Genomic DNA, 24,882 nt, shown 5'->3' with positions numbered 1-24,882 from the left:
TTAAAAAGTGCCTGGATTTTGAATAAAGTGCTTTAGACTTGTTGAACTTTATGTTATATGGGATGGCATCAATTATATAACATAGATAAAAGGAGTTCTCAATATATTTACGAGAATAAAAAAAGCATTTTCTGACATTATTGCATGAAAAAGGACTTTTGATGACTGACATATAAAAATAGTTGGTGATTATATTTCTGTTCAGTTAGTTTTCCTTTCATTTGTCGCTCTTCAGTAGAAAGATGTATCAAAACATTGTGTTGGTTGTTGTATAGGACAATAAAATCTAATTTAATGTGATGAACTAGTACTGAATACTGTATACAAATATGTTGTTTACCACAGCTGTAAGGTCCTGGAAAATGCATCTTGAAATGTTTGAAAAGTGCTTGAATTTGACTTAAGGTGAAGGTGTAGGATATGCATATGTATATATATATAAATATATTTGACCTTTAAAGCCCAGAGTGAGTTGCTGCTGTTTGATATATAGATACATATTTCCCTCATGCTGAGGAGCTGATCTGTGTGTTACAGACCCGAACTCTGTGTCATTTGATTTCTTTATGTGGTGATGGAAGCTGACAATGACACATTCTATAGTAACAGCAATTGGCTCTTCGATGCCACTCTGAATGTGTGCTGGTGAAAGGATGTCTGCGGGTGAGATATGTGTCAAGTGTTGTGACGTTAGTTGCTGTTGAATATGTGTTAGTTTGACATTGAGAAAGTAGAGCGTGCCAGCATGCAGCCTAACTGATAGACGAGCACACACACACACACACACACACACACACACACACAGGCCAAAGCACACACATAACTCATCACCACAGCCTAACATCGATACTGCACAAACATGTACGTGCTTGCACAAACACTGCTATACAGATTATAGCTATGGCAGGTCCATGCCCCTGGGATTGGTTATCGTTAAAGGTTGGCCTGCGTAAATACACCCCCCACACACCTCATGCTCACCTCTGCACACAGGCAAACACACACACACACACACACGCACAGAGTCCACGTGTACATGCAAGTCCACATACCCTCCCACTCTAGGGGATTTCATGTGGCTACAGCTGTGTGCCTACTGGCACTGGCAGCAAGAGACACTAGAGAGAGGAGAGAATATAGGGGAAGATATGGAAACGGACAGCTTGCGGTGAAAGGCATGTTACCATGGAAAAGAGGACAAAAACATGTGAAAGGAACTTGTGCACTCTCTCTCACGATTGTAATTTTTTTTTTTCCTTTTTCATTCCTCTCCTCCACTGCCTACAGCCTGGTTTGAATGTAAAAGACTAATAATCTGAAGTGGGACTACTGAGGCAGAAAGGCAACTATTGAACGGCTTTCTTTCTTTGGCGAGGCAGTCACACAGCTCCTTCGAGCGGCACGAAAGGTTCACCAGAATGCAGACGTATGTAAACGCACGTAACGTAAGCAAACAGAATGACGCTAGCTAGCTCAGGCAGTATTCCCCCACACACACACACATGGGTACAGATAAACAAATAAATAGTGAATTAGGCTGGCAGGGCGGGGACGCACTGCTCCTCGCCATAGCTCAGCTCACAGCGCTCTGCCCTTGTGCCGGGACCTCGGCCTGTCACTGTGTATTTTACTCCCCTGCACCACCGCTTCTCTTTTTAAGCAGCCAACACAATTTTGGGTATTGAGGTGGTGAAGACACTGTCCACCACTACCCATTTGGCCTTTTCAGAACTTGACAGAAAGGACCGGAGGTAAAAATACACTGTATTCTGTCCTGCCAAAATTGAAAATGGCTGGAGTGCTGCTGTGAAAGGGAGAATGTATATAGTACTTGTTATTAGGCTGGCTGCTCAGAAATAAGGTTGACACAGCGCCAGACATTGAGATGTTTTCTGTCACTTCGTTTTTTTTTTGTTTCATCTGAAATTCAATATGATACATTAGTGTCCCAAATGGAGTCTGTGCAATAGATATTAATTACTTGTCCATTATGGTTTGTGACACTATCAATCTGTTATCAGCTGGCTACACCAATGGCTGGAATTAACTGTCACTTCTCAATATCAGCCAAGTCATCTCTGTGCTTTATTGCCTTCATTCCAATATTCATTTCTTAAATGGTATCCTCATGAGATCGGACAGTAACCAAGATATTGGCATATACAAAAGAAAGATGTCACGACATGTTTATCTGCAGATAGTTGGTAAATACCAAAGTAAATGTCAATGTCGGTATCAAACACCGTACAAGGAACAAGAGTGTGTTGTGGGCTTGAGGAAATAATGGGAGTGCGGCCATATCATGATTTCTTGAGGTCCATGTATATTTGATAGGGCCTGCCAGATGTGGCCTTGGATATGTGGATGTGTATCAGCAAGCAATCTCTCTCACTGAGCTTGCAGAAATTAGATTTCATCTCAGGCCCCTAGATCTAATACACAGGCTTATATTTACTCACCGTTGCAGAGCATCATAAGCCAATATGACCCTATAGAGGGGTGGCAGAGCCGCGCAAAATACAGTTAAATGAAAATGCTTTGAGCCAACTCTTCCGAAAGCCATCGAAGCTTTTTAGCCAGCTCAGGGTGGAGATGTTTCTCTACTGCATGGGCTTAAACCGTCTTAAAGAATAACACTGCCAAAAACCCTTAACAAATAAAATATAATTTTCTTTTTTTTCTCTTTGTCTTAGACTTAATAGCAATCAGATTGTTTTTGAAAAGGTCTGACAAATCTACTTCAGGAGGAAAATAGTTGTCTTTAATCCCAGTGATGAATCTGTGATGCGTTTCCATTCTACGGTAATTTCTAACTCATATAGAAACATGTCATGTTAAGAAATTGAATTCAACCAAATCGCACTCTAAAATAATTTCCGAGCCTTTGTATTGAGCTCAAGAGCAGTGCATATTGGAGATGAAATGGTTGCATGAGTCACCCAATGCATTGAGATGCCTGTGTCTTCCTCACAATGAATGCAAAGTCACAGTTAGCATGCAGAGTGCCATTTTCTTATGCAGAGAGCTGTTGCCTGCCTTGAATACTCTCCAGGGACAATAGCACCCACTGAGGAATTTTGAGAGATTTTTTATTTTTTTTATTTCTTCTCTTATCCTTCCATAACCTCCCTCCCTCCCCTCTACGTCTATGCCACAGTGAGAATAAATGTCGGCAACTTAGTTCATCCATATGTCTGTCTGTGTGTCTCGCTAAGATGTATTTTCTAGTTTGTAGTGCAGATAAATGTGCAGTCAGCACACTTTTATTCAGAGGAAGAAGAAAATGAAGTATTTCAGACTGATGAACACTTAACACATTTAACACATTTTTAATCCCTGTTAAAGAAAGTCAACTTTTCAGCAAGTCAGTGTATTTTCTAATCAAAATTTAAAAAATATATATTTTAATTGATTGATTTAGATTTGTTTTGTAGCAGATCAATGCCCAGTGGCCGAACGCTTAGTTCAGATAGGCTACACAAATAGCTCTTAATTGTTGGGATTTCCAGTTGACTTGATTTGTTCGAGTAGATTTTCCGGGAGCCGCTGGTGCTGCCAATGGACATACAGTAGGACATGTCATAACCCAATTGTCTCAACGTCCACTTACAGTAAGTGGTTATGGTGGCTAAAGAGTCTGCCACAGTAATTGACTCAATGGGAGTTTACAGTATGAAGCATGAGGCAGGGAAGGTAGACATAGTGCTCTCCAGGAATGGGTCTGTTGTGACAGTGCTGCTGTTCCTCCACTGTCTCAGCAGCACGCAGAATACAGGCCACTCATACACACACAAACAGAAGCATACACACACACACTCAATAAATACGCAAACACAGCAGCCTTCCTCTGAGCTGGTAATTCCACAGTCAGGTGCTGGGATCACATTGCAAGCGCTTGCGAGCGCCGTGCAACTACGAGCCTGGATTTTTTTGTTCTCAATCTTAATGCGTGCCCAAGAATGAGAGAGAGGCGAGGGCGACGCATATCCATCCTATTTTTGTCCGTTTGCATGGTGTGCCGCCTTGAATTAGACCAAGCTTGTGTGGCTTCTGGCTACTGGCACAACGGGGCAGAGCGGGGAACAGCGGTGTCAGATGCTGTGAGAGAGGAACACGCAGAGTGACATAGGCACAGCCAGAAGAATATGTTTACACTGTTGGAGCCCGGGCCCAGCCTGGCACAATAGTTAATCAGCTCGGACGCTGCTGCTGGTGTGACCACTGACCCCGAAAGGCATTGCAACAAGGGGACCCTCTCTAATAGAAAGAGCAATATAATTCTGAGTGGGGCGCAGGAATTACAGCACATCCAGGGGAGTTTTTTTTTTTTTAACGTCTCCTCTGGTTCTGCTTCATTAATGGTGGTTTAGATTAAAAGAGTTGCTGATGTTCTTGGTCAGAGAAAAAAAGGTTGCTGCCTACTAGGTTTCTGTGTGTGGTGCCTAATGAGCTCCCTGAATTATATGAGCGTGTGTGTGTGTATGTGTATGTGTATGTGTGTGTGTGTGTGTGTGTGTGTGTGTGTGTGTGTGTGTGTGTGTGTGTGTGTGTGTGTGTGTGTGTGTGTGTGTGTGTGTGTGTGCGTGTTTGCGTGCACACTGGTAGCATTTATGTGGGTGGGTTATATAGTATGTTGCCTGTAGGTGTTTTCTGTGTAGACTATGATTGAACTTCCCTGGAGAAACAGTTGATATTTAGAGACTACACATGTGAAGCTAAGCCAACATGTTTATGCTCTGCTTGTGCATTAACACCATGCACGTTGTTTGCCTTTGTATGTAGGCTACAATCAGATGTAATCGGGATGTATCCTTCCCTGAACCAGACTTAAAGGCTTGTAAGCCCAGTGAGCCGCTGTATTGGAAGACTGTGAAAAGGGCCGGGGTAAGCAGTAAGCTTCCACCCACCTCCTCCTGCTTTTGGCCGGGATGTGCGTATCCATCTCAGTTTCACCTCCCGTACCCCTACCGCTCACTGCTAATTTGTTTCTGCAAGACTTAAGCACTTAGACAGAGGTCTCTTCCTCTTTCTCTCTCTTTTTTCTCTCTCAATCTCCATCTCCTTTTCTCCCTCTCTTTCACTCCTTTTTTTTCTTCTTTCCTTTTTTGCTCGGAAATCCCTCTGATTTACCCTGGAGGGGGGGTACACCCCTTGAGATAATTTGTCTGTCACAAATGCAACTGCGCCCTCGCCGTGGCTTTGCTTGCCCAAAATGAGTTTCAGCCATCCCATCTGGCTGTCACAGGCAAGATGTGGCCGAGAATAGAAGTTTCCCATCCGTCCACATTTCATGGCTGGATTGTCATATTTGTGTGTGACTTATATCTCTGACCCTTCCATGCGAGACATATTTTACATATGATTTGTACTTATGTAGCTTTGCTTCCTTGAAGTGAGTGCACTCTTTGTCTCTGGCTGTCATCACTTGCAGCATATATCAAAATGAACCAAGCTTTGGGGCTGCTACACAATGCAGATTGGGCAGTAACACATTACATGCATATATTTAGAAACAACAGGAGTCAGAGGTTTTCACTGCTGCTACACAGCAGCCACTTTCACAAATCTCCTATGAAAACAGGTTTCTCCGGGAGAGCAAAAGGCACTAATCATTTCCTCTCAGCACACTGATCTGAAATCTATTTGTGGACGCAGTAGGAGAAAAGAGGAAATCAGAAAACATCTTTAACAACTTGTCCCATCTAATGAGATTAGCAGAGCCGCTTACACAGTCATGACATGGAGATATACACAGATAACCCTGTAATAACTCATTATTCTTCCCATTTCCACACCGGCGCCTAGTCAAGGCTCGCTGACACTGTGTGTTGTTGTTGTTGTGTGTGTACACAGCTATCAGACCAATCTAGGCACTGCAGCAGTGTGGAGTGAGCTTGGCGAATACAGTACTGTTTCGAATGCCACAGCACAAAGAGAGCTAGCAGTAGAAGGACACGGAGATAGCATTCTCTGCTTTTCAGAGGCTGCAGCATTAGTGACACATGCATGAGTGCAAATGGAAAAATTCCCCGTGCAGGCTCTCTGTTTCCCTTGGTTTGGCAGGGACGCTGTGGGGGGGAGAGGAGGACAGAAATCAATTCAGTTTGTGTATGTGCATGCATCTGTAGTCATGAGAATGCACAGATAACATCCCAAAAAATACAGGGAACAGCTGAAGGAATGGTAAATGGGGTAACAGGCTTTTTGTTGCCATAGATTTACGCTGAATAATGATAGAAAATTGTTGAGTGATCTTCCTTTGTTGAAACTTTTCTGTTTTGGACAAGAATCTTCCCTCGACAACAAAGAGTCTATTCATAGATTTTGCATGACTTGTATATATTTAATAGAATATAGCCAACATACTGCTTGACTCTCGTCAGTCGGACAAATGAGGGCCTGCTTGCACCCTGTGACTGTCCATCAAACTCACTTTACTGGCAACTAAGTGCTTAAAAGCTGCTCTAATATTAATTTACCCGTAAGTGTCATGAGCAGTTTTTAAGCCAGTAGTAAGTGAGTGGGTTTATCTGTATAGGATTTTCAATAGGTGGTGTTATCCTTGCCTGAATCCAATTTGGCATTTTGAACAGTACAACACAGAAGCATCAACAAGTTTAAACAATCACTGGGAAGTATTTAATCTGCTTTACAGCGAACGACAACATGTGCTAATCTGGAATTTCCCGATGTAACAAAAACCTCCTGCCGGTGCCAATTTCTAGGCTGGAATAAATTGAGAAAATTAGTCCGCAAATATTGTTTGACTCAGGTATGGTGTGCATGCCTGTGATTAGCAACCAGATTGATGAGTTCAAAGAGAAGCGGTGGCCCTGTTGTGCTTTGCGTGCAGACAGAGGGAGGCCAGTGTGCCCATGATGATGAGGCCTGGAGTGGTATTGACCAGCGGATGTCACGTCGTGATTAGTAGGAGATATCACACTCACTGGGCTCAGATGCACATCGATCCTGGAACCTTGGTACAGCCTGTCAATGTGGTCAATTTTATCCTCCTCTCCTGCCCTTTTGACTTCTGCTATTTCCCAGTACCTATCCTCTCCTACACTCATACATTCATCTTTCCTCTGTCTTCCTGATCCATCCTATCCTTTTTTTTGTCTTTTTTCCCCTCCCTTCTGTCTCTCTCTCTGTTCTGCTCTCCAATTCCCTCCCTCTTCCCTCCATCCACCCCCGTGGATCAAACTCTTTATCTGGCCTAAGCCACAGCCTGCAGGCAAGCAGGCAGTCTCCTCGGAGGCTGAAGCAGAAGACCAACAGCTTCAAACAACATTATATAGGGCTGGCATGAAGCATGTCTCACACTGATGGATGAAAACACTGGCCCTTCAGACACTGTCTCTATATGGACATGATGAAACTCGAGCAGGGCAGTCCTTGTGTTTCAAAGCCCTCTGCTCTTCACTTGACTGTTGCTCCAACCCTTCCCCCCTCGTAGGAATTAGGCAACAGTTCACTTTTGTGTCCTGGTCCATGCAAAACTAAAGTCAGTTTCTGGGAGGAAGATGCAATTTCTTTGGCAGCTATCCTTTTGGATCATCTGTTATGAAATCAGTCCAGAGTAAATCTGGTTTAAACATGTGAAGCCAGGTAACAAGAATAGCTGCAGCCATAAAAGATCAAGAAAACAATCATCATCCATGCAATAAATCAGAAGTAGTGAGGCCTATTTGGGCCGTTTTATGTCATGTTTTATTTTTAATGTTTACCAGACAAGCACGGCAACTAACAACCTTGCTTGGATTAACGTTCACGCGTGCGCACGCACACACACAATGCCTGAATGCTTTTGTGCTTCATTTTACACTATGTCCCTGTAGCCCGAGGGAATCCAGGAAGTGTATTCAATGACACTACTGTCTCAGAAAGCTGCACATTCCCCTTTTCCTGATTCCATCAGCTTGTTTGTTCGTTTGATGTTGGGCAGAAATTTTAATGGAACAGAAAAACAATGTAGGTGTTGTTTCAGGGCTGCCAGACCAATGTGAAATTATCCATGGACTAATGCATGATCAGACCTAAGGCACTTGTGTTTAAGTGGATGCAGCCTTTGTTACTGTAGGCTGTAGCCATGGAGACAGCAGCTTTAACCCTGTGTTATGAGTTTGCAAGTGGCCAAGGATGTACAATTAGGCAAAATGTATAAGGTTCCCAGCTGGCTTTAAATATTTCAAGTGGGATTAAAGCACTTCATAGATCTTTATCATTTAGAAAAACAACAACACTGTGGAAAATGAAGCGAGGTTAGAGTTAAGAAAGAATGGGGGAAAACAGCAGTGAGAAAGAGAAAGAAGGCAACACAGCAACATTTATTGAGCAGGACCAACTGAGCCTAGTTTGGCTGCAGACGGAGAGAAATATTTGCAACACGGAGCTCTGCAGTCCATGGGTCTGTGGAGATTTCCTTACAGTGAAGTTATGGTGGAGGTAAGATGGCTCAGTGGATTCAGGCTCTGCTGAATGCTGCCTTATGTCTAATAATCAGCAGGGAGGGACTCTGCGTGGTCTTTCAGAAAAAGAGACAGGGAGAGTGAGATGGAGATGGAGAGAAAAACAAAAAAGAGCAACAATTGAAAAGCGAGGAAAAAGCATGTACAAGATCTGGTAGAGGAGTTGGGGGAGAAGAAAAAGAAAACACGTCCCTGTGGCCACGCTATTCCTCTCTTGCGATGGCTTTTATGTGTCTGAGGAGAATTTTGATAAGATAGTACTGCTTTACATATTTTCTTCCCTATAAGAAAATGAATCACTGACCTGTAAAATGAGACTTGGGCAATCCAAACTTTCAAGGTCATCTGATAGACATCTTTGTTAAGTTACTTGTTCTTTTTTTCCTTTTGGATGACATTGTTGAGGTTGCAGTGGTTTTGACAGGATGCATTGCAGTCACATTTTTCTCAGGGCCCAGACTGATAAAACTCACCACTGATGCTTCAGTGATTTTTGCCAGCTGTTCCAGCTTACAAAGTACAGTCATTTATGGCGCTTACTGGCATCCTCGCCAACAGAACATCCTTGTCCATTAACACAGAATGAACACTCACACATGCCCATAGTTGTCACGTAATACATTAGCAGTGATCCAAAGCACAGCCGTGTCATGCTAGTCTCTCCAGTGATGCGGCATGGGCTCATTAATATTAGCATTTCTTCCATATTACTGTTGTCAAAACACAGCCTAAACTTGTGTGTTTATTTGAGCCTGCGAGTGTGTGTTTGTGTGTGGATTGTGACTCTATAACCTATGCCATGGTCGTCATACCCCCAAGGTCAAGCTTTTTTTTCTTCCTATCAGCGGTGAATTATCTCCGCAAGCGATTCAGCCAATCCCGGGCCTGAACCGCATGCCCATTTAACGGGTGTCTAGTGAGGGGGCAGCGCGGTCGAGGTCGGCAAACCGCGGCGCAGAGGCGGCTGCAGAGGTGGCTGCAGAGCGGCGCGACAGCATTTTAGCAGGGACCCAATGAGTGATTACCTCGGAGCGCCAGTCATAATTCAGCGTGACCTCAATCTGCCAGCTACGCAGCAGTTTGATGGATCTGCTCACAGTTTGGGTGTCGGGTTCTCGCATGTCAAACACAGGCAGATAACGATAGGGCTATCTGTTGCTTTTGCAGAGTAAAACATGCAAGATATGAATGTGACACACGTGTTGATGGTGTTGCGTCATGCCATTTCTGTTTAATTCTTCAGGATGTTGAGTGAGGAATCATCATCACGCAGGATATATATAAGGAAGACAAACAGTGTCACATATGGTTAACCCCCGTCATGATGATACCTGTTGTTTGTCTGTCTATTCATCATCTCTGCGTCTAATCAATCAATGTCAGCAAAAGTACACGTGCACGCACACACACCTGGACTCACAGACACACGTGCACCTCCCAGTGTGGATAATTAGTGGATTCCCTCAGTGGGTGATAGAGCCTGTGCTCTTCTCTCCTCTCTCTCTGACCTTCCCCAGTGAGCTTCCTACCATAGTGGGGCTCATCACACACAGCTCTAATGCATATTTATCGGCCCGCTGACAGCTAGTGTGCGCTGGATTTATATGTTTCTCGACAAACAATAGTAAAACCTCAGTCACTCTTCCTCCCTTTCATCAACCAAAGCAGGAGATAAATCTAGTGTTGTCAACTTGGCTGCAGCCTCCTCTGCAGTTGGCCATCTGTGGGTTCAGACTGACACGGGACCAAGCCTAGTTGCGTTTAAGTTGCTCTCCTCAATTACAGCGAACAGATTTGATATACGTATGTCTGTCAAAATCACCTCGAGGTGCTCCGCTGGCAAACATTTTCCTACAGTAACTTTCTGATCAAAGACATTTGGAAAGTGGCTGTGGCATGGCTGTCGGCATTGGGATTCAGGACAGACTCCCTGCACCATGACATGGCTCTGTTTGCACAGCGCAATCTCGGTTGAGATGTGAAGAGAGGCAATACCACGAAAGAGCGAGGGGAGGGGAAGGGAGGGGAGAGGAGGAGGAGAGGGGAGGGATGGCAGGATTAAGCCCCAGCTCCCCCCTCTCTGCCTCCAAGCGTCCATCTTTCATCTTGTGGCTGCCCCTCTAATGCTTTCAAGTGGGTGAAACCCTCGACATCTGCTTCCGCTCCCTGGGACACGGCGAAGGCCAGTGTCCTGCAGAGATGCACAACCACAGGACAGCTCAAAGGGCAGCGTCCTGGCGAAGCCACAGAAAGCTAATGGGCTCATCCACCTACTGTAGCATGATGCAGAAACAGAACACTTCTTTCACTGTGGTTAAATCAAAAACTTCAATTTAGGCATGTAGCAAAATCTTCGCTGCCAACAGCTGCCGCATTCAGACCCAAACTCATTGTTCAAATACATAAATTGTGGCTTATACAAGTACACGCACTCACCACAGAAACATTTCACAGTTCACTCACCCAGACACATTAATTCTACTTTCTACTTGCGAACAAATAAATGTAAATAGCTCTGTAAATAAACACTTCATCTTCGCCAAGAAGAAATAAGCCCCCCGCCGCCTCTGATTAAGACTACCAAAGTGATATATCTGGCACTTAAGTCTGCTGTTTACCTCATAAACACAAAGACTCCAACACAGCCACCCACACTGACGCTAAAATATCACTAACTGAGTCTGTGTTAATGTATATTTCTCTGAGTCTGTGGAATCGTCTAATGACGTTTTTTATGTGAGGCATTTCTGAAGCATTTCATGTACTGTGGCGTTCATAATCATGAGTTCAGTGGTATTCCATGACTCCAGCAGCGAAACCGCAATGAGCGATAAAGCAGCTCGGTGAAGTGGTTGGAGCTACATCTCAGATTTTTTCCAGAGATTGGTAAAAACAGCACTCGTGATTTTGAAATCACATGAGCGGTGCCATCAAGATGGTGTCTGCGAGGCAAACCGGCGACAATGAGATTGAGGCCTCCCCGACATGGAGAGGATGTCATGTCATCTTCACAGGATACTTTTTTTTTGTAAAGGGGGCGCAATTCAATTATTTCAGAGGAAATTATGTTTGTTATTCGGGATTCTGTTCCTTATGGTTAAAAAAGTCATTGTAGATTTCCTTCATACTGCACTGCGACTAAAATGTAATTTAATTTGTCAGAGCACCCCATGAGACTGTAGATTTGTTCGCCTTCATCTTTGAACCCCCTCTGCCCCTTTTTAAAGCTCAGCAAAGCACAAACACCAAATGTGGATTCACATAATAGACTGGTATTTTGACTCTTTGTGCAACATGTGTCCATTTCTGTGTATTAAAAGCAGGAAACCGAGGTTCATTGTGTGCCACCATGTTGCACTGAATTGCCGGATGAATGTGTGCAGCTCCATTACTTCTGCAAATGTAGGGAGTAGGAGTCTGTTTTTTTATAGAGATCCTCCCACAAACTGTAGAATTTAGTGATCCGTCAGGCAAAAAACAAAACAACTATGACTTTTAACTTGCACAAAGCATAACTGATGCAGAGGTACGTGTGTGTGTGTGTGTGTGTGTGTGTGTGTGTGTGTGTGTGTGTGTGTGTGTGTGTGTGTGTGTGTGTGTGTGTGTGTGTGTGTGTGTGTGTGTGGTGACTGCAAAAAGGAATATGTGGCTATGATTGCAGTGTTTTAGGTTCATCCAATTCTAGCTACCTTGAACGGGAAGCGTTGCTTGTTTGAAATGGTTCATATACTAAAAAACCCTTATGTCTTACCATATTACATAAAAGGAAAGGAGTTCATTTTTGGTATGTATAGTCCATCCTCTAATTGCAGCAAAACCTATTGAGCCATATTGGCAACATCTGCTCCTGACAGACATACAGAGATTACTATCGAGAGAGCATATAGAGATGGATAGAGGATGAGAAGATGACAGAGTACTGATTCCCTCCTCTGTCTGCGAGCTGTCTGAGAGACCGGGCCATCTGCACATTCATTATCACAGCCACGGTCCCATTATTGTCCCGTGTGGCAACAAGGACTTGTTCTGTCTGGCCTTTGTTATTCTTATCAACTGTGTAGCTGACAGTCCCCTTTTGATCATGGCAGCAACAAAATTAACAATTATCACGTAGTAAAGCACATAACTGAATTATCCCTCGTAATACTGACACGCTAAACAGCATCCTGTCTCTTCTTCCTGTGTCCTTGTGCAGGTCTGTTCCACAGAGCCATCATCCAGAGTGGGTCAGCCCTCTCTAGCTGGGCGGTGAACTACCAGCCGGTCAAGTATACGCGTCTCCTGTCAGAGAAGGTGGGCTGTAATGTTCTGGATACCTTAGACATGGTGGACTGTCTGAGGAAGAAGAGCTCCAGGGAGCTGGTGGAGCAGGACATACAACCAGCGAGGTACCACGTGGCCTTTGGACCTGTAATCGATGGGGATGTTATCCCTGACGACCCCGAGATCCTGATGGAGCAGGGTGAGTTCCTCAACTATGACATCATGCTGGGGGTCAACCAGGGCGAGGGGCTGCGATTTGTGGAGAACGTGGTGGATTCAGAGGACGGCGTTTCTGGAAATGACTTTGACTTCTCCGTGTCTGACTTTGTGGACAGCCTGTACGGGTACCCAGAGGGCAAGGACACGTTGAGAGAGACCATTAAGTTTATGTACACAGACTGGGCAGACAGAGACAATCCAGAGACCAGGCGCAAGACGCTGGTGGCTCTGTTCACCGACCACCAGTGGGTGGAGCCATCGGTGGTGACGGCTGATCTCCACGCTCGCTATGGCTCACCCACCTACTTCTACGCCTTTTACCACCACTGCCAGAGCCTGATGAAGCCAGCCTGGTCAGACGCCGCCCACGGGGACGAAGTGCCCTATGTTTTTGGAATCCCCATGATTGGTCCCACTGATCTTTTCCCCTGTAACTTCTCAAAGAACGATGTCATGCTCAGTGCTGTGGTCATGACCTACTGGACCAACTTTGCCAAGACTGGGTGAGTAAAGTTTTCCATCAGTTATTCCAGTTGTTAGAATTTGATCAGTACTGGTATCGATACCACTAGGGCTTATGGGATTCAAACAGGGTCATTGTGTCCTTTGTTTATGTTTTATGAGATCATGGTATAATAATCTTAATTGTCCATCGGGAGGAAGAGAAAATGTAAGTATGAGATCTAAATCGATGGCAGGTCGTCTTGGTTTGTACAGGAAGAATAACGAACCATCTCCACCACATGTGTTGAGAGCAATGACTCAAGAAAGGCACATATTGGTGCACAAACACATCACATACAAGGAAGCATCTAAAAATGCATGGCATATAAGAGCAGAGCGTTATTAATTTTAATTGGTTGCTAAAGGGAATATTGTTCAAACATTTTGTTTAAAGACCACCAAAGTTAATAATTGGGTGGTTGTTTCCTCAGTGTAACCTTGAATTGAGGTCAGCTGCTAATTAGAATTGAGAGGAGTGGACTGGCTGCAGTGACAGTGGAGCAGCATATACGGCATTTCATCTCATAGGTTGCCAATGTTCCCTCCGTTACACACAACTGTCATACAGGTGGCCTCAGCTACGTTTCCTCCCTCTTTCCTACATTAAGCCCACTCTTCGGAGCATTCTCATCCGTCTGGTTTCCATAATGATGCCAGGATATTGCCGCGCAACACAAATGAGCATCATCATAGAGCAGATGGCTATATGTCGGGGAAAAGTGAATTTAACAGTATATGGAAAATACTGATAGCAGCACTGACTGCTGCAGGATCTTATACAGTTTTATGGTTCTGACCAGTCAGCACTAATTTAAGACCAGTGTTTATCTCTATTTCCAATTTTAGATCAGACAGGTGTTTTTTATTGTGTGTTTGTTGTTTTATCTTGAGTCTAATAATAGTCGCATTAAAACATATCCACATTGTATTATTAACATGTCTTTTTAATTCATTTTAACAACAGTGCTAGCAAATGAGTAAAATCAGTGATCACACATTTACAAACTTGTTATAAATAGAAGGTCACAGAGAGAAATCCTATCTCAGTCCTATTAAACTGACTTCTGTGCTACAGAATACAAAGCTGCAGGAAAAGGGAGCTCTAAAATGGATAGTACAGGACAGGAAAGGCATTTTTCAACACAGACGTTTTTTTCAGAGGTGTTTTTTTGCCTGGACTTCCCGGGTCCTAGTCTGAAGACCTGAGACATATTGAATCTGAGGAAGATTAAATGTTCCTCCGAAATTTGTGCTGTGCTATTTGTGCTTGGCTGCCTGTTTGGGTTTGGTGTGCATGGCTGCCTGCCGTTCTGTATATTTCTATGCGTATGTGTGTGGTTGTGTGTGTTGTGGGAAATACTTTCTATGCTCTATTACACCAATGCCCAAAAGACACAGAGACTTATCACAGAGACATATCAAACTGTTGCCCCCTGCAGTATCGATTTCCTCAGCGTGGACCCAGTCGATCACCCGTGCCCTGGGTGACTCCACCATGCTCAGTTTCACCCCCACCCATCACAAAGCCTGCCCATTTTGTATGACTACTAGTAATCATTTCTAACAGCTGAAATTTAATTTGACTACCCCGTTACCAGAGAGGTATCGATCCCATCCTGAATGGGATGCAGTCGGAAATCTTGTTCTGTGTTTTATCTGTCTCTATATCATCTGCTGTCCAATCAGGTGGCATTTACATCTGCCTGATAGGCCGATCCTTGAACCACTAATGGCAGTCTACTACAGATGGACTGATGTCGGCTTCTCAAGAAAAACACTGAGGTCCATCAATGATGCTCAGACTAAACAGCTGTCTGCTCTGCCCGGCAGCCATCTTGTGTCAACACATACAAGGCTGCAATTTGTAGATACAGATGGAATTTTTTTTTTAACTCGTCCTTTCAAGAATATATTCTACTGATATAAGAAGAGCGAGTGTGTTTGGTTTTAATGAGAAACTTTTGAGGCCTCTAGGTAACAATGCACAGTGCTTAAGTACTGAATCACTCTGAGCGTGGATCTTGCAACGTCGTTGGAAATTTATTCTCATGGACGATGACAGCCCGCTCATCTCATCCATAACACCCTCAGACTCAAAACAATGCCATGGACAGGAAGCTTACCATAACCCTTACCCTGGCCTTCAACCTGGTAACCAGCAGAAATCTAAAAACAAATTGCACTTTTACTCCTGACCCCCTTGTCAGTTTTGTAGATTTCCTGATTGATTGAGACGAGGAGCGGAGCAATAAGGGAGAGTAAACTGTTTCTAGATCTGCGCTCCCCATGTTACTGGTAGTATCCACCCTATGGTATATTGCTTTGGCATAATTCCAGACTGGGGAATTTCATGCAGCCCACAATTAGGTGCTCAGATGCCAGGAAAATAGAAAACTCAGCGTGCTACTCCAAAGGGTGATTTTACCCCAGCTCAGGTAAAGGACTTTACCATTGACGCCTCAAGGGAGGGCTTGAGGGTGAGTGTGAGCTAGTTATCTTAGATTCTGAAGTTCATCCTCCTCATTTAGACCACACAAGGGAATAGAGATCTCTCCTCCAACACCACCAAACCCAATCTGGCACTAGAGGACATCCTTTTAATTAAGACACAGTTGAATTCCCTTTTCCTTCGTGGTCCATCCAACAACCATCTTCCCTATATCTGTAAAGCAGCTCTCGCTCCCCTTCCAGATGTTCATAATGAACTGACCCAGATTGCACTTCCTGCCCTCTCTCTAAATCGGCTGTAGTACCATGTGTGACATGATGTTGAGACACTTGGGCTGCATGTCAACAGTGTGTATCATAGCAGCGTTCACCCCAAAGCTCTTCCTGTCCCTGGCTCCAGTGTGTCATCTTTACAGGGCAAATCCCTGCCCATGCACCTTTTTTTTCCCTCATCAGTGTCAGTGAAGCATAAAAGCATACAGAGAGTGCACGCTGTCAAATCTTCTTAGTGTGTTTGTGCGCATGTGTGTAAGTGCAATTGCGAGAGTGTGTGCTTTACACTGTGAGGCTGTTCTTTTCCCTGAGAGTAAGGGATGTATCCGAAGCGAGGGATTTACTCAGCTCGAGGTTATTTTTCTGGCTGCAACATTTGTTTTACTATTGACGGGCAAAAATTACCTGTGCTTTTTTGCCACACAACAACTTCTCCTGAACAGTTGCTCCAAAAACTTTCGCAACAATTCCACATACTGCGATCTCCACACCTTCTCGCACACAAATGCGAGCAAAGAGGCGAGACTATACACAAAAACACTGGCAGAGCACTGCAGAAAAGACTGATTGATGAAAAGCCCCAGAAAAGATCAATCCTTATATATCATTAGTGCTATAAATACATTGGTCCATCTTCCCACTACTTGTTTTGCTGTTTTGTATTTTTTTACTGCATGGCTGGTGCTCATTTCCCCTGTTCTGTGTGAGCTGGGCCACATGCTGCGCAGGGTCTTGCTATGTAGTTAAAGAGCACAGCGCTGTCATGTGTTGAATATTTCTCCTTGCTCTCCTCCCATCCCCCTCTCTCTCATTAATCTCAACGAAAAGAGGAAAGTCTATTCATGTTTTACATTCACAACATGAGCTAAAATATGCAGTATTGATTGCTTTGTCTTTAGTGACAATGGCTGTCAACCAAACAAATGTAGATAGAAGTAACTACATTGTGTCTGTAGTGCAGTTAAACAGCCAGCACTGTGATTTACAACCCTGCTGTTGATTTTTTTTCTTTGTTCTCCCGCTTGTCAATCGAACAACCCGCCTCTGTAGGGTTAACAACGCATATACATCAACTTTTTCTCCTGTCTGACCTCATTCACGCACTCCTTCAGTCTTTCTTTTTTTTTTTACTCCAGCTGTCTAGTAGTTACATCACTCATCCCTGATCCCCCTCCTTGTCCTTTCTCTGGATTATCCCTCCTTCCTTTCAGTTTCCTTCCTAAGGGCCAACTCAACCTGTACCGGGAGCCTGTGAATGCTCTGCATTGTAGAACAGCCACCTAGCTACTCCATTAAATAGGCACTCACTTGATAGGAGATTTGTAGCCAATATCCTGATTTGCATTAGAGAAGGTAAGGAAGTGGTGTGCCTTGTTGAGGGGCCTGGACGCCATTGATCGGTGTCCATGCTGTGTGCTGAATGTAATGAGCGGAGGGCGGCAAGGGAGGAGGAGAAAAGGAAGTAGATCTGCATGTGTACGTCCATAAGTTAGTGGTTGTCGGATGAAAATGGGGGTGAATACTACAATTATGTTAAATACTCAATTTAGAAGTGGCAGAAAGCTGCTAATTGGTTAAAAGAGGGAGAAAGGGAATGTAAGGAAGGTGCTGGGGGAGGGAGAGGTGTTTTGTTTGCTGTCACTCATCTAATCAAACAAATCAATAGCATCCATAATAAGTAGCAGGTCCTAGAGCTGTCCTCCAACCCTTCTGCACGCCCCAAAGTCACAGTGTCTCGCCCTGCATCACTTAGCCTGCTGAACCGGCGGCTGCCATTAAATATGAACCACGCATCACTCAGCCCTCTGTCCCAGCATGCAACCACATGAATGGTAAGAGCACAGTCTGATAATTTGCCCGCTCAGTGCTGAAGATGCCCCCTACACCGAGCCGAAACAAAATCCACAAAGAGAATTGAGCGAATCTATTAAAAAATGTACACAGGATGCAAGGAGAGGTGTTGGGAATCTTCTGTTGTAGTTAAAAAGTACAATTAGCTGCTTACGTTGTGTTGCCTGGTAAGTCAATAAATAACTACAGGGGATGAATAGTAACAGGCTTCAACTTTGCATATGTTAGCAGCTTAGCAAAATGAGCATCAGTGCCACTGAAATAATTCCATGTTTTATATTGAGAAGCTATACTCTGCTCCCGATTCAGAGACCCTGAGTGTAGTGAAAATAGATTCTTGTCTGCCTTAGGGCACCTAAACGTGTCTTTTCAGATTTGGTGATGACTAGGTCTATGATCATTCAAGCGCTTCAAATTACATCAGGATGAAAAGGGGAAGGAGGTACATGGGAAATGAAAAAAAGAAAGAAAATGATATCCATTCTTTCTCCCCTTATCTACCTTTTACATCGTTGCGTGCAGCAGAATAAGTAATGAGCTCAGGCCCTCGTTCTGCCACATGTGTAAGAAGGGCTGGGAGTCGTCTCTGTCATCCAGGTGCCGCAGCGTCTTACAGAAGAGCAGAACACTTACACAAACCTTTTTCTTTCTCATATCAGCCCCAGAGAAGCTCATCATCAGCGCAACACAGTATGTACTGCTTTGTGAAATGACATGTCTGTTGTTCAATTGCTGCGCTTGTGTGGCCCAGGAGGTCATCAGACTACGATGCGTCACAAATACAAATACACACAAACACACACACACACACACACACACACACACACACACACACAGGCACACAAGCTGACAGACAGGAGATGAAGCGCACACATACAAACTCCCAGTCAATCAAAGATACAAACACTTGGGAGCACTTAAACACGCATGGCAGGCCAAGGTTAGTAGGGGTCAGCAGGTCATCAGAGAGGAGAGAGGAGTGTGGGGGGAATGAGGAGATGAAGGCGATGGTTTATGGTACCGCAGCCATATGAACACATCAGAGGAAATCTGAAAGGCCATTAAAACGCCTGCTTTTATGGGTGTAATAATCCCTCTCCTCTGCCTGGGAGTCCAGCCATAGCTCCAATGACCATCCGGATTAAGTGGGAGGTCTGACAGGAGGCAGGCTATCAGCTAATGCAGGGGAGCTCTGAGAGCCCAACAGGACCACAAACATCACATTATGCCAGGGCTGTTCATAAAAGTCACAATGAGGCGTTTGCTATAGAGCCGAACACATATACAGCAGGCTCGGGAAGTGTTCAGCGTTTTATCTCCAGACTGTTAGAATATTTGTGAAATTATACAGTGACCACGAGGTCCAAGTGCAAGCTGTAGTTTGAGGCTATTCAGGCACATCAAATGGTACTTGTACCTCAGACACACCTCTTCATTTCAGCTTCCCAGAAGTTTTTTGACAGCTTAAGATAATGTTCAATAAGTATTTTCTTTCTTTTTTTTTTATCTCAAACTAAAATCCATCCAATCCATCAAGATCAGCAGTCTGTTGAAATCTTGTGATCAAAGTTGTCCAACCAGCCTATTTAATTATCTTTTGCTCTGTCTGTATGAGTATTCATGACGTCATAGTCGTCACATTGTTTTAAAGTAATAAAAGCACAGAGGGAAAGCAAAACGTCTCTGTTCACACACCCATGGAGCTCACTGCAGAGATTATGAAACTCGCAATTAAGGTGGAACAACTTCAAACCTTCCTTCTTTATTTTTTATCTACAAGGAAAAACACAATAACATCTTGTGCCTATAATTTTGTATGTGTCACATTGTGACTGTGACTGCAAAGAAAGACTGTGCTTTGCTGTTGTTTTGTGTTGAATTATATGTCATGTTATTTTGTCCTCATATGCACACCAGGGTATGGAAGCCCATTTTTTCCAATGTAATTAAAAGAAACAATCCTGTAAGTTTTTATAATGAGAACCTATAATGAGTTAACATCTCAAAATAATGACTTGCTCTTCCAAAAATAATGACTTAGTATCTAAAAAAAAAAATTTCTTATATCAAAAATAATGATTTAGTATCTCAAAATAATGACTTAGTATCGCAAAATAATTGCTTATATCAAAGTAATGATTTACCATGACTTAGTATCTGAAAAATGTTATGAATGTTAGTGTCAATAACAATAATACAATTAATAAATGGCTTAGTGTCTCAAAATGAGAGACATTCTCAAAATAATGAGTTAGTATCTATAAATAATAAAATGAATGAATGAGTTAATATCTCAAAATAATGACTTACTTTCTGAAGTAAAAAGAAACTTTCTTAAAATAAGGACGTAGTATTTCAAAAATAATGAGTTCAAGAGTCGCATTTTTTGGGAAAGTTTCTCATTCATTTTGAGATACTAACTCATCATTGAGAATGTTTCTAATTATAATGACTTGCGGGAACTTTTTTTCCCATCACATTGGCAGAAATGGGCCTCCATACAAGGGGCAGACAAAGTAAGACCTGTATAAGACATCCAAGACTTTCAACAAAGAAGGTGCATATCAACAGCTTCACTCTGGCAGTATTCATTACAGAACTGTTGGATTGGATTGTACAGATGTTACGTTTTCCCAGAATTCAAAGAGGTTGTCACCTACAGAAAACAGCAGTTATTCCAGCACTATTTAACCATGTTGAGATGTATTACACTCAGGAAACCCTATAAAGTGGATCTGACTACATTGCATCACACAGCAGCCATAAGCCTCAGTACAGCAGGGTAACCTAGTAGCCCTCACCACATTGAGCAACAGAGACAGAGCTCAGATCACTCCCTCTGACTCTACAGCTTAGGGCAGGACTTCAAAGTCGGCATGCAGCCCAAAGTTGAGCTGCGGTGGTAGAAATTGTTCAAAGGAATGTAGCCTGTTTACTATTGACTTTGCAACAATTACCCAAGCATATGTGTGTGTAATTAGATAAGGCAGCCAGTTGTTCTCTAATGCAGCAAATCAAATTAACTAAAGATGCCACATTGATTTCTTTGTGTTCCCTAAATTATTCATCTTCACTTGCACCGAACCAGCCAGCCAGCCACCAAAGTGCTTTTCTAACTCCTCCACACCACCGCTCCCTTGCTCCCTGATTGTTTTGTGAGGTCTATCAAAATACCTTTTCAATATTTTTTACAATTCAGCACCTCCTCTACTCCTCTTTACTCCTGAAAAGAAAGCATTTGCAGTGTTATGGAAATGCACTGAATTCCCATTAACTGAGATGGCTCTGACCTCCATCATTGTTGTTGTGTGTGTATGTGTATGTGTGAGAAAGAGAAGGTGGAGAAAATTTGCTTGCGTGTGTGACAGCGTGCACAAGGCCGCCATGAGAAATCATGAAGCCTGCAGGCTGCTGCTGCAGACAACCACGTCTCAGGCTGCTCCATTGACGTCCTGTTCTCTGGCATGTTGCACACAGGGAGATCAATATGACCTTACCTCCACCACCCACTCCTTTGAAACTTAATTACTGATATTCAGCTACAAAGTCATCATAGTCTGGCTGTCAATATTCATTGGGGATCATTACGGGCCTAATAAAAGAGGTTATTTACGGGCTGCTCTGCTGACACCGGCCCAGGTTTCTCTCTCTCTCTCCCTCTCTCACTTCTCCCAGAAGCACTGACCTGAAAAAGAAAAAATTGACAGCAGAGAAACGAACGGAGCGATGATGGAGGGTGAATTCTTCTGGCGCTGCTTTTAATTCTGTTGGCCGTGTTTGTAGGTTTTTCAGACCCTGTGCCAAAAAAACAATGTATCCCTAAATCCCGAACTAAATCCCGAACTAAATTTGAACTTTGCTTGCAACTGACATAACAATCGGACCCACAAAGGGATATTTCATGACATTTACAGAAATGTCGCACAGATCCTTGCCTCCTTGCAACAACACTGTTTTCAACTTCTCTGCTCCGCCATCAATTATTGTGTTTTCAAGGCCACAGCTCTACTCGTCAGGTTATTTCTCAGAAACTAATTCATCAGGACCCAAAGGAATACCGAGAACTCCCACTCCTGACATTGTACAGCAACAAGGCGCATGGAGTTGTGTGATTGTGGGAGATTGCTATATGTTAATTCATTCAATAAATCAATAGCTTCAGTGTAATTGAAATGGTTGGCTATCCAGTGCTGAGGCAACTTGTCATAAAACGGAAAAGTGAAACAGTGAACTCTGTAGATCAAAAGAAGTACTGCATCCATAGTCTCTCTCTCTCTCTCTCTCTCTCTCTCTCTCTCTCTCTTTCAGTCTCACACACTCTCACACATCCTTTTTGTCTCTCGCTTTCACCCTCACACACCCACAAACATCCTGATATCCAGGCACACACACACGGACCTCTGCAGTTCCCTCTTAGTGTCTTGATTAATATGGTCCACTTTACATCAGTACACTGGATGCCAATGCACACTGTGCTGCCTTCCCTGAGCAATTAGCAGAGGGGCTCCACCAGCATTGGATTATCAACAACAAGATGCCTCCTGACACAAGCCCTAAAGCCTGCTGACTTATTCATATGTGTTTACTTTAAAAGCCTCTGCTTTGGTTTTTTTGTAGTAGGTGGGCTGCATCAGAACTGAATTAAGAACAACATCTGGGGTGAGAGGATAGGGGGTGAGACAGAGAGGCACATGATGGCCACAAACAGGTGGCTGGATTAGGGAAAATTAATTGCTAGGAGAAATCAGTGTCAGTTGATGCAGCGACAGAAAGTGTAATACATACCACAACATACACACCTTGATCAATTATTAACTGCAGCCTGTTAGTTGCTGTTGTGAGTTTATGTTTTTGCTGTTGGGGGTTTCACCAAGCAAGATCAATAAATTCTCCAGTGGTGGCTGAACCCCTTTCACACCAAAATATAAGTTGTGTTGTCTTTTTAGTATGTTCATGTGCTTCCTAATCCCTCCTGAATGTGAGAGCATGAATAATTAAATGTACTGTGAAAATCTCATTTAACACTCTATCACGTCTGTCTCTTGTCTTTCTGTAGGGATCCCAACAAACCAGTTCCCCAAGACACCAAGTTTATTCACACCAAGGCCAACCGCTTTGAAGAGGTAGCCTGGTCCAAGTACAACCCCCAGGACCAGCTGTACCTGCATATCGGCCTGAAGCCACGCGTGCGCGACCACTACCGTGCCACCAAAGTGGCCTTCTGGAAACACTTAGTGCCCCACCTGTACAACCTCCACGACATGTTCCACTACACCTCCACTACCACCAAAGTGCCCCCGCCGGAGACCACCCAGAACAGCTTGTCCACCAAGAGGCCCAACGGGAAAACCTCCTGGCCATTTAACACCAAGCGACCGCCTATGTCCCCGGCCTACAACAGTGAGGATAAAGACTCTTGGAGCGACGACGAGGAGACGGGGCCGCTGGTGGTGGAGAATCCACGGGATTACTCCACAGAGCTCAGTGTCACTATCGCTGTGGGAGCTTCCCTGCTGTTCCTCAATGTGCTAGCTTTCGCAGCCCTCTACTACCGCAAGGACAAACGGCGGCAGGACTCCGGTCACGGGCAGCCCAGCCCGCAACGCCAGACCTCCTCCAACGACATTGGTCACCACGCGCCTGAGGAGGAGATCATGTCGCTGCAGATGAACCAGACGCACCATGAGTGCGAGGCGGGGAACAGCAACGAGGGGGCACTGCGCTTGGCCTCGCTGCCCGACTACACACTCACTCTGCGGCGCTCTCCGGACGACATTCCCCTCATGACCCCCAACACCATCACTATGATACCCAATTCCCTGGTGGGCATGCCCAACTTGCACCCCTACAACACCTTCACAACCGGTTTCAACTCCACCGGCCTGCCGCACTCCCACTCAACCACCCGCGTATAGCTTTAAGGAGGCCTGGGGCATCCGGCGCAGGCGGGGGAGGAGAAGGCGGCGGTGGTGGTGGTGGAGGAGGATGTACGAACGGAGGAGAGGATTGTGTTTTATAAATATCACAGGCAGGGGGAGGGCTGCGAGGGAGGAGGGGAGGGGAAGGGCATGAGTCGGATTAAAACGCGAAGAGATTTAACTAGACTTTTACTACATGAGAGTTGCTGAGAGCTCTCTATGGATGTCAAGTTGTGCAGAGCTGCCAAAATCAAACTGCTTCCCTTCTCCTGATCGAGGGAGGGGGTCTTTCTGCAGTGTTTTTTTCTAAAATAATCATTTTAAAAGCCTTTTTAAGCAGACTGAGGAGATATCAACACTTATCTTGAATTCATAACAAAAACAAAGAGAAGTGCTTTTTATTTCCCATCCCGAACAATGGCCTCTACGTAAATATTCGCGAAATGTTTTTAATTGCTTATTTGTTTTCTTTTACGTTTCAATGCCTTATAAAGCTTGTTCTTTTTTGTCATTATTTCTATTCCCTGAGACTATTCCAAGTGGAGTGTGTTACAAGCAGATGAGACTCAAAGATGAGAGACTGAATCCAGGATGGGAACCTAGAGGATATGCAGATGTAGAGATTTTAAACCAATTTTGGGCAACTCATGTTTTTCTTTCTGTTGCGTATCAACACGACAGCCACACAAATGGTGTTATCTTTTTTTTTAATCGCGTGTAGAAAATGATTTGTCTGGGACAACTCTTGCCGGGAAATGAGAAGGCAGAGATAAATACTATGTTACTGTGATTGTTTTGTTAAGAAAAAAGTGCATCTTTTACCGCCAATTTATCTGTTAAGCTATCTGATATTATCTCCACAAAGTGTGCACGTACACATGCTGCTTAGAGCACCTGTGTGTTTGTGTGCATGTGAAAATGATTTCTCGTTCCTTGCG

The 24,882-nt window shown here is 43.9% G+C and overlaps 1 protein-coding gene across 8 annotated transcripts in view; it reads left to right on the top strand.

Moving 5' to 3' along the window:
* nlgn3a (neuroligin 3a) overlaps positions 1 to 23,941 on the top strand; it is a gene marked incomplete at its 3' end in the record, with an annotated part of 97,288 nt that extends 73,347 nt beyond the window's left edge. For 5 of the 8 annotated variants that reach the window (XM_083914694.1, XM_083914693.1, XM_083914692.1 and 2 more), the window contains 2 exons: positions 12,664 to 13,453; positions 23,083 to 23,941. In XM_083914694.1, the coding sequence (XP_083770820.1) occupies positions 12,664 to 13,453; positions 23,083 to 23,941 (1,649 nt within the window). Of the gene's footprint in view, positions 1 to 12,630; positions 13,454 to 23,082 lie in introns of all 8 variants that reach the window. The other 3 variants (XM_083914699.1, XM_083914695.1, XM_083914697.1) reach the window with 1 other exon arrangement.
* Between the last annotated feature and the right edge of the window lie 941 nt (positions 23,942 to 24,882).

The sequence above is a fragment of the Echiichthys vipera genome (genome assembly GCF_963691815.1).
Source record: "Echiichthys vipera genome assembly, chromosome: 6".
Classification (NCBI taxonomy): domain Eukaryota; kingdom Metazoa; phylum Chordata; class Actinopteri; order Perciformes; family Trachinidae; genus Echiichthys; species Echiichthys vipera.
This window is presented reverse-complemented; position numbering and strand designations above follow the sequence as displayed.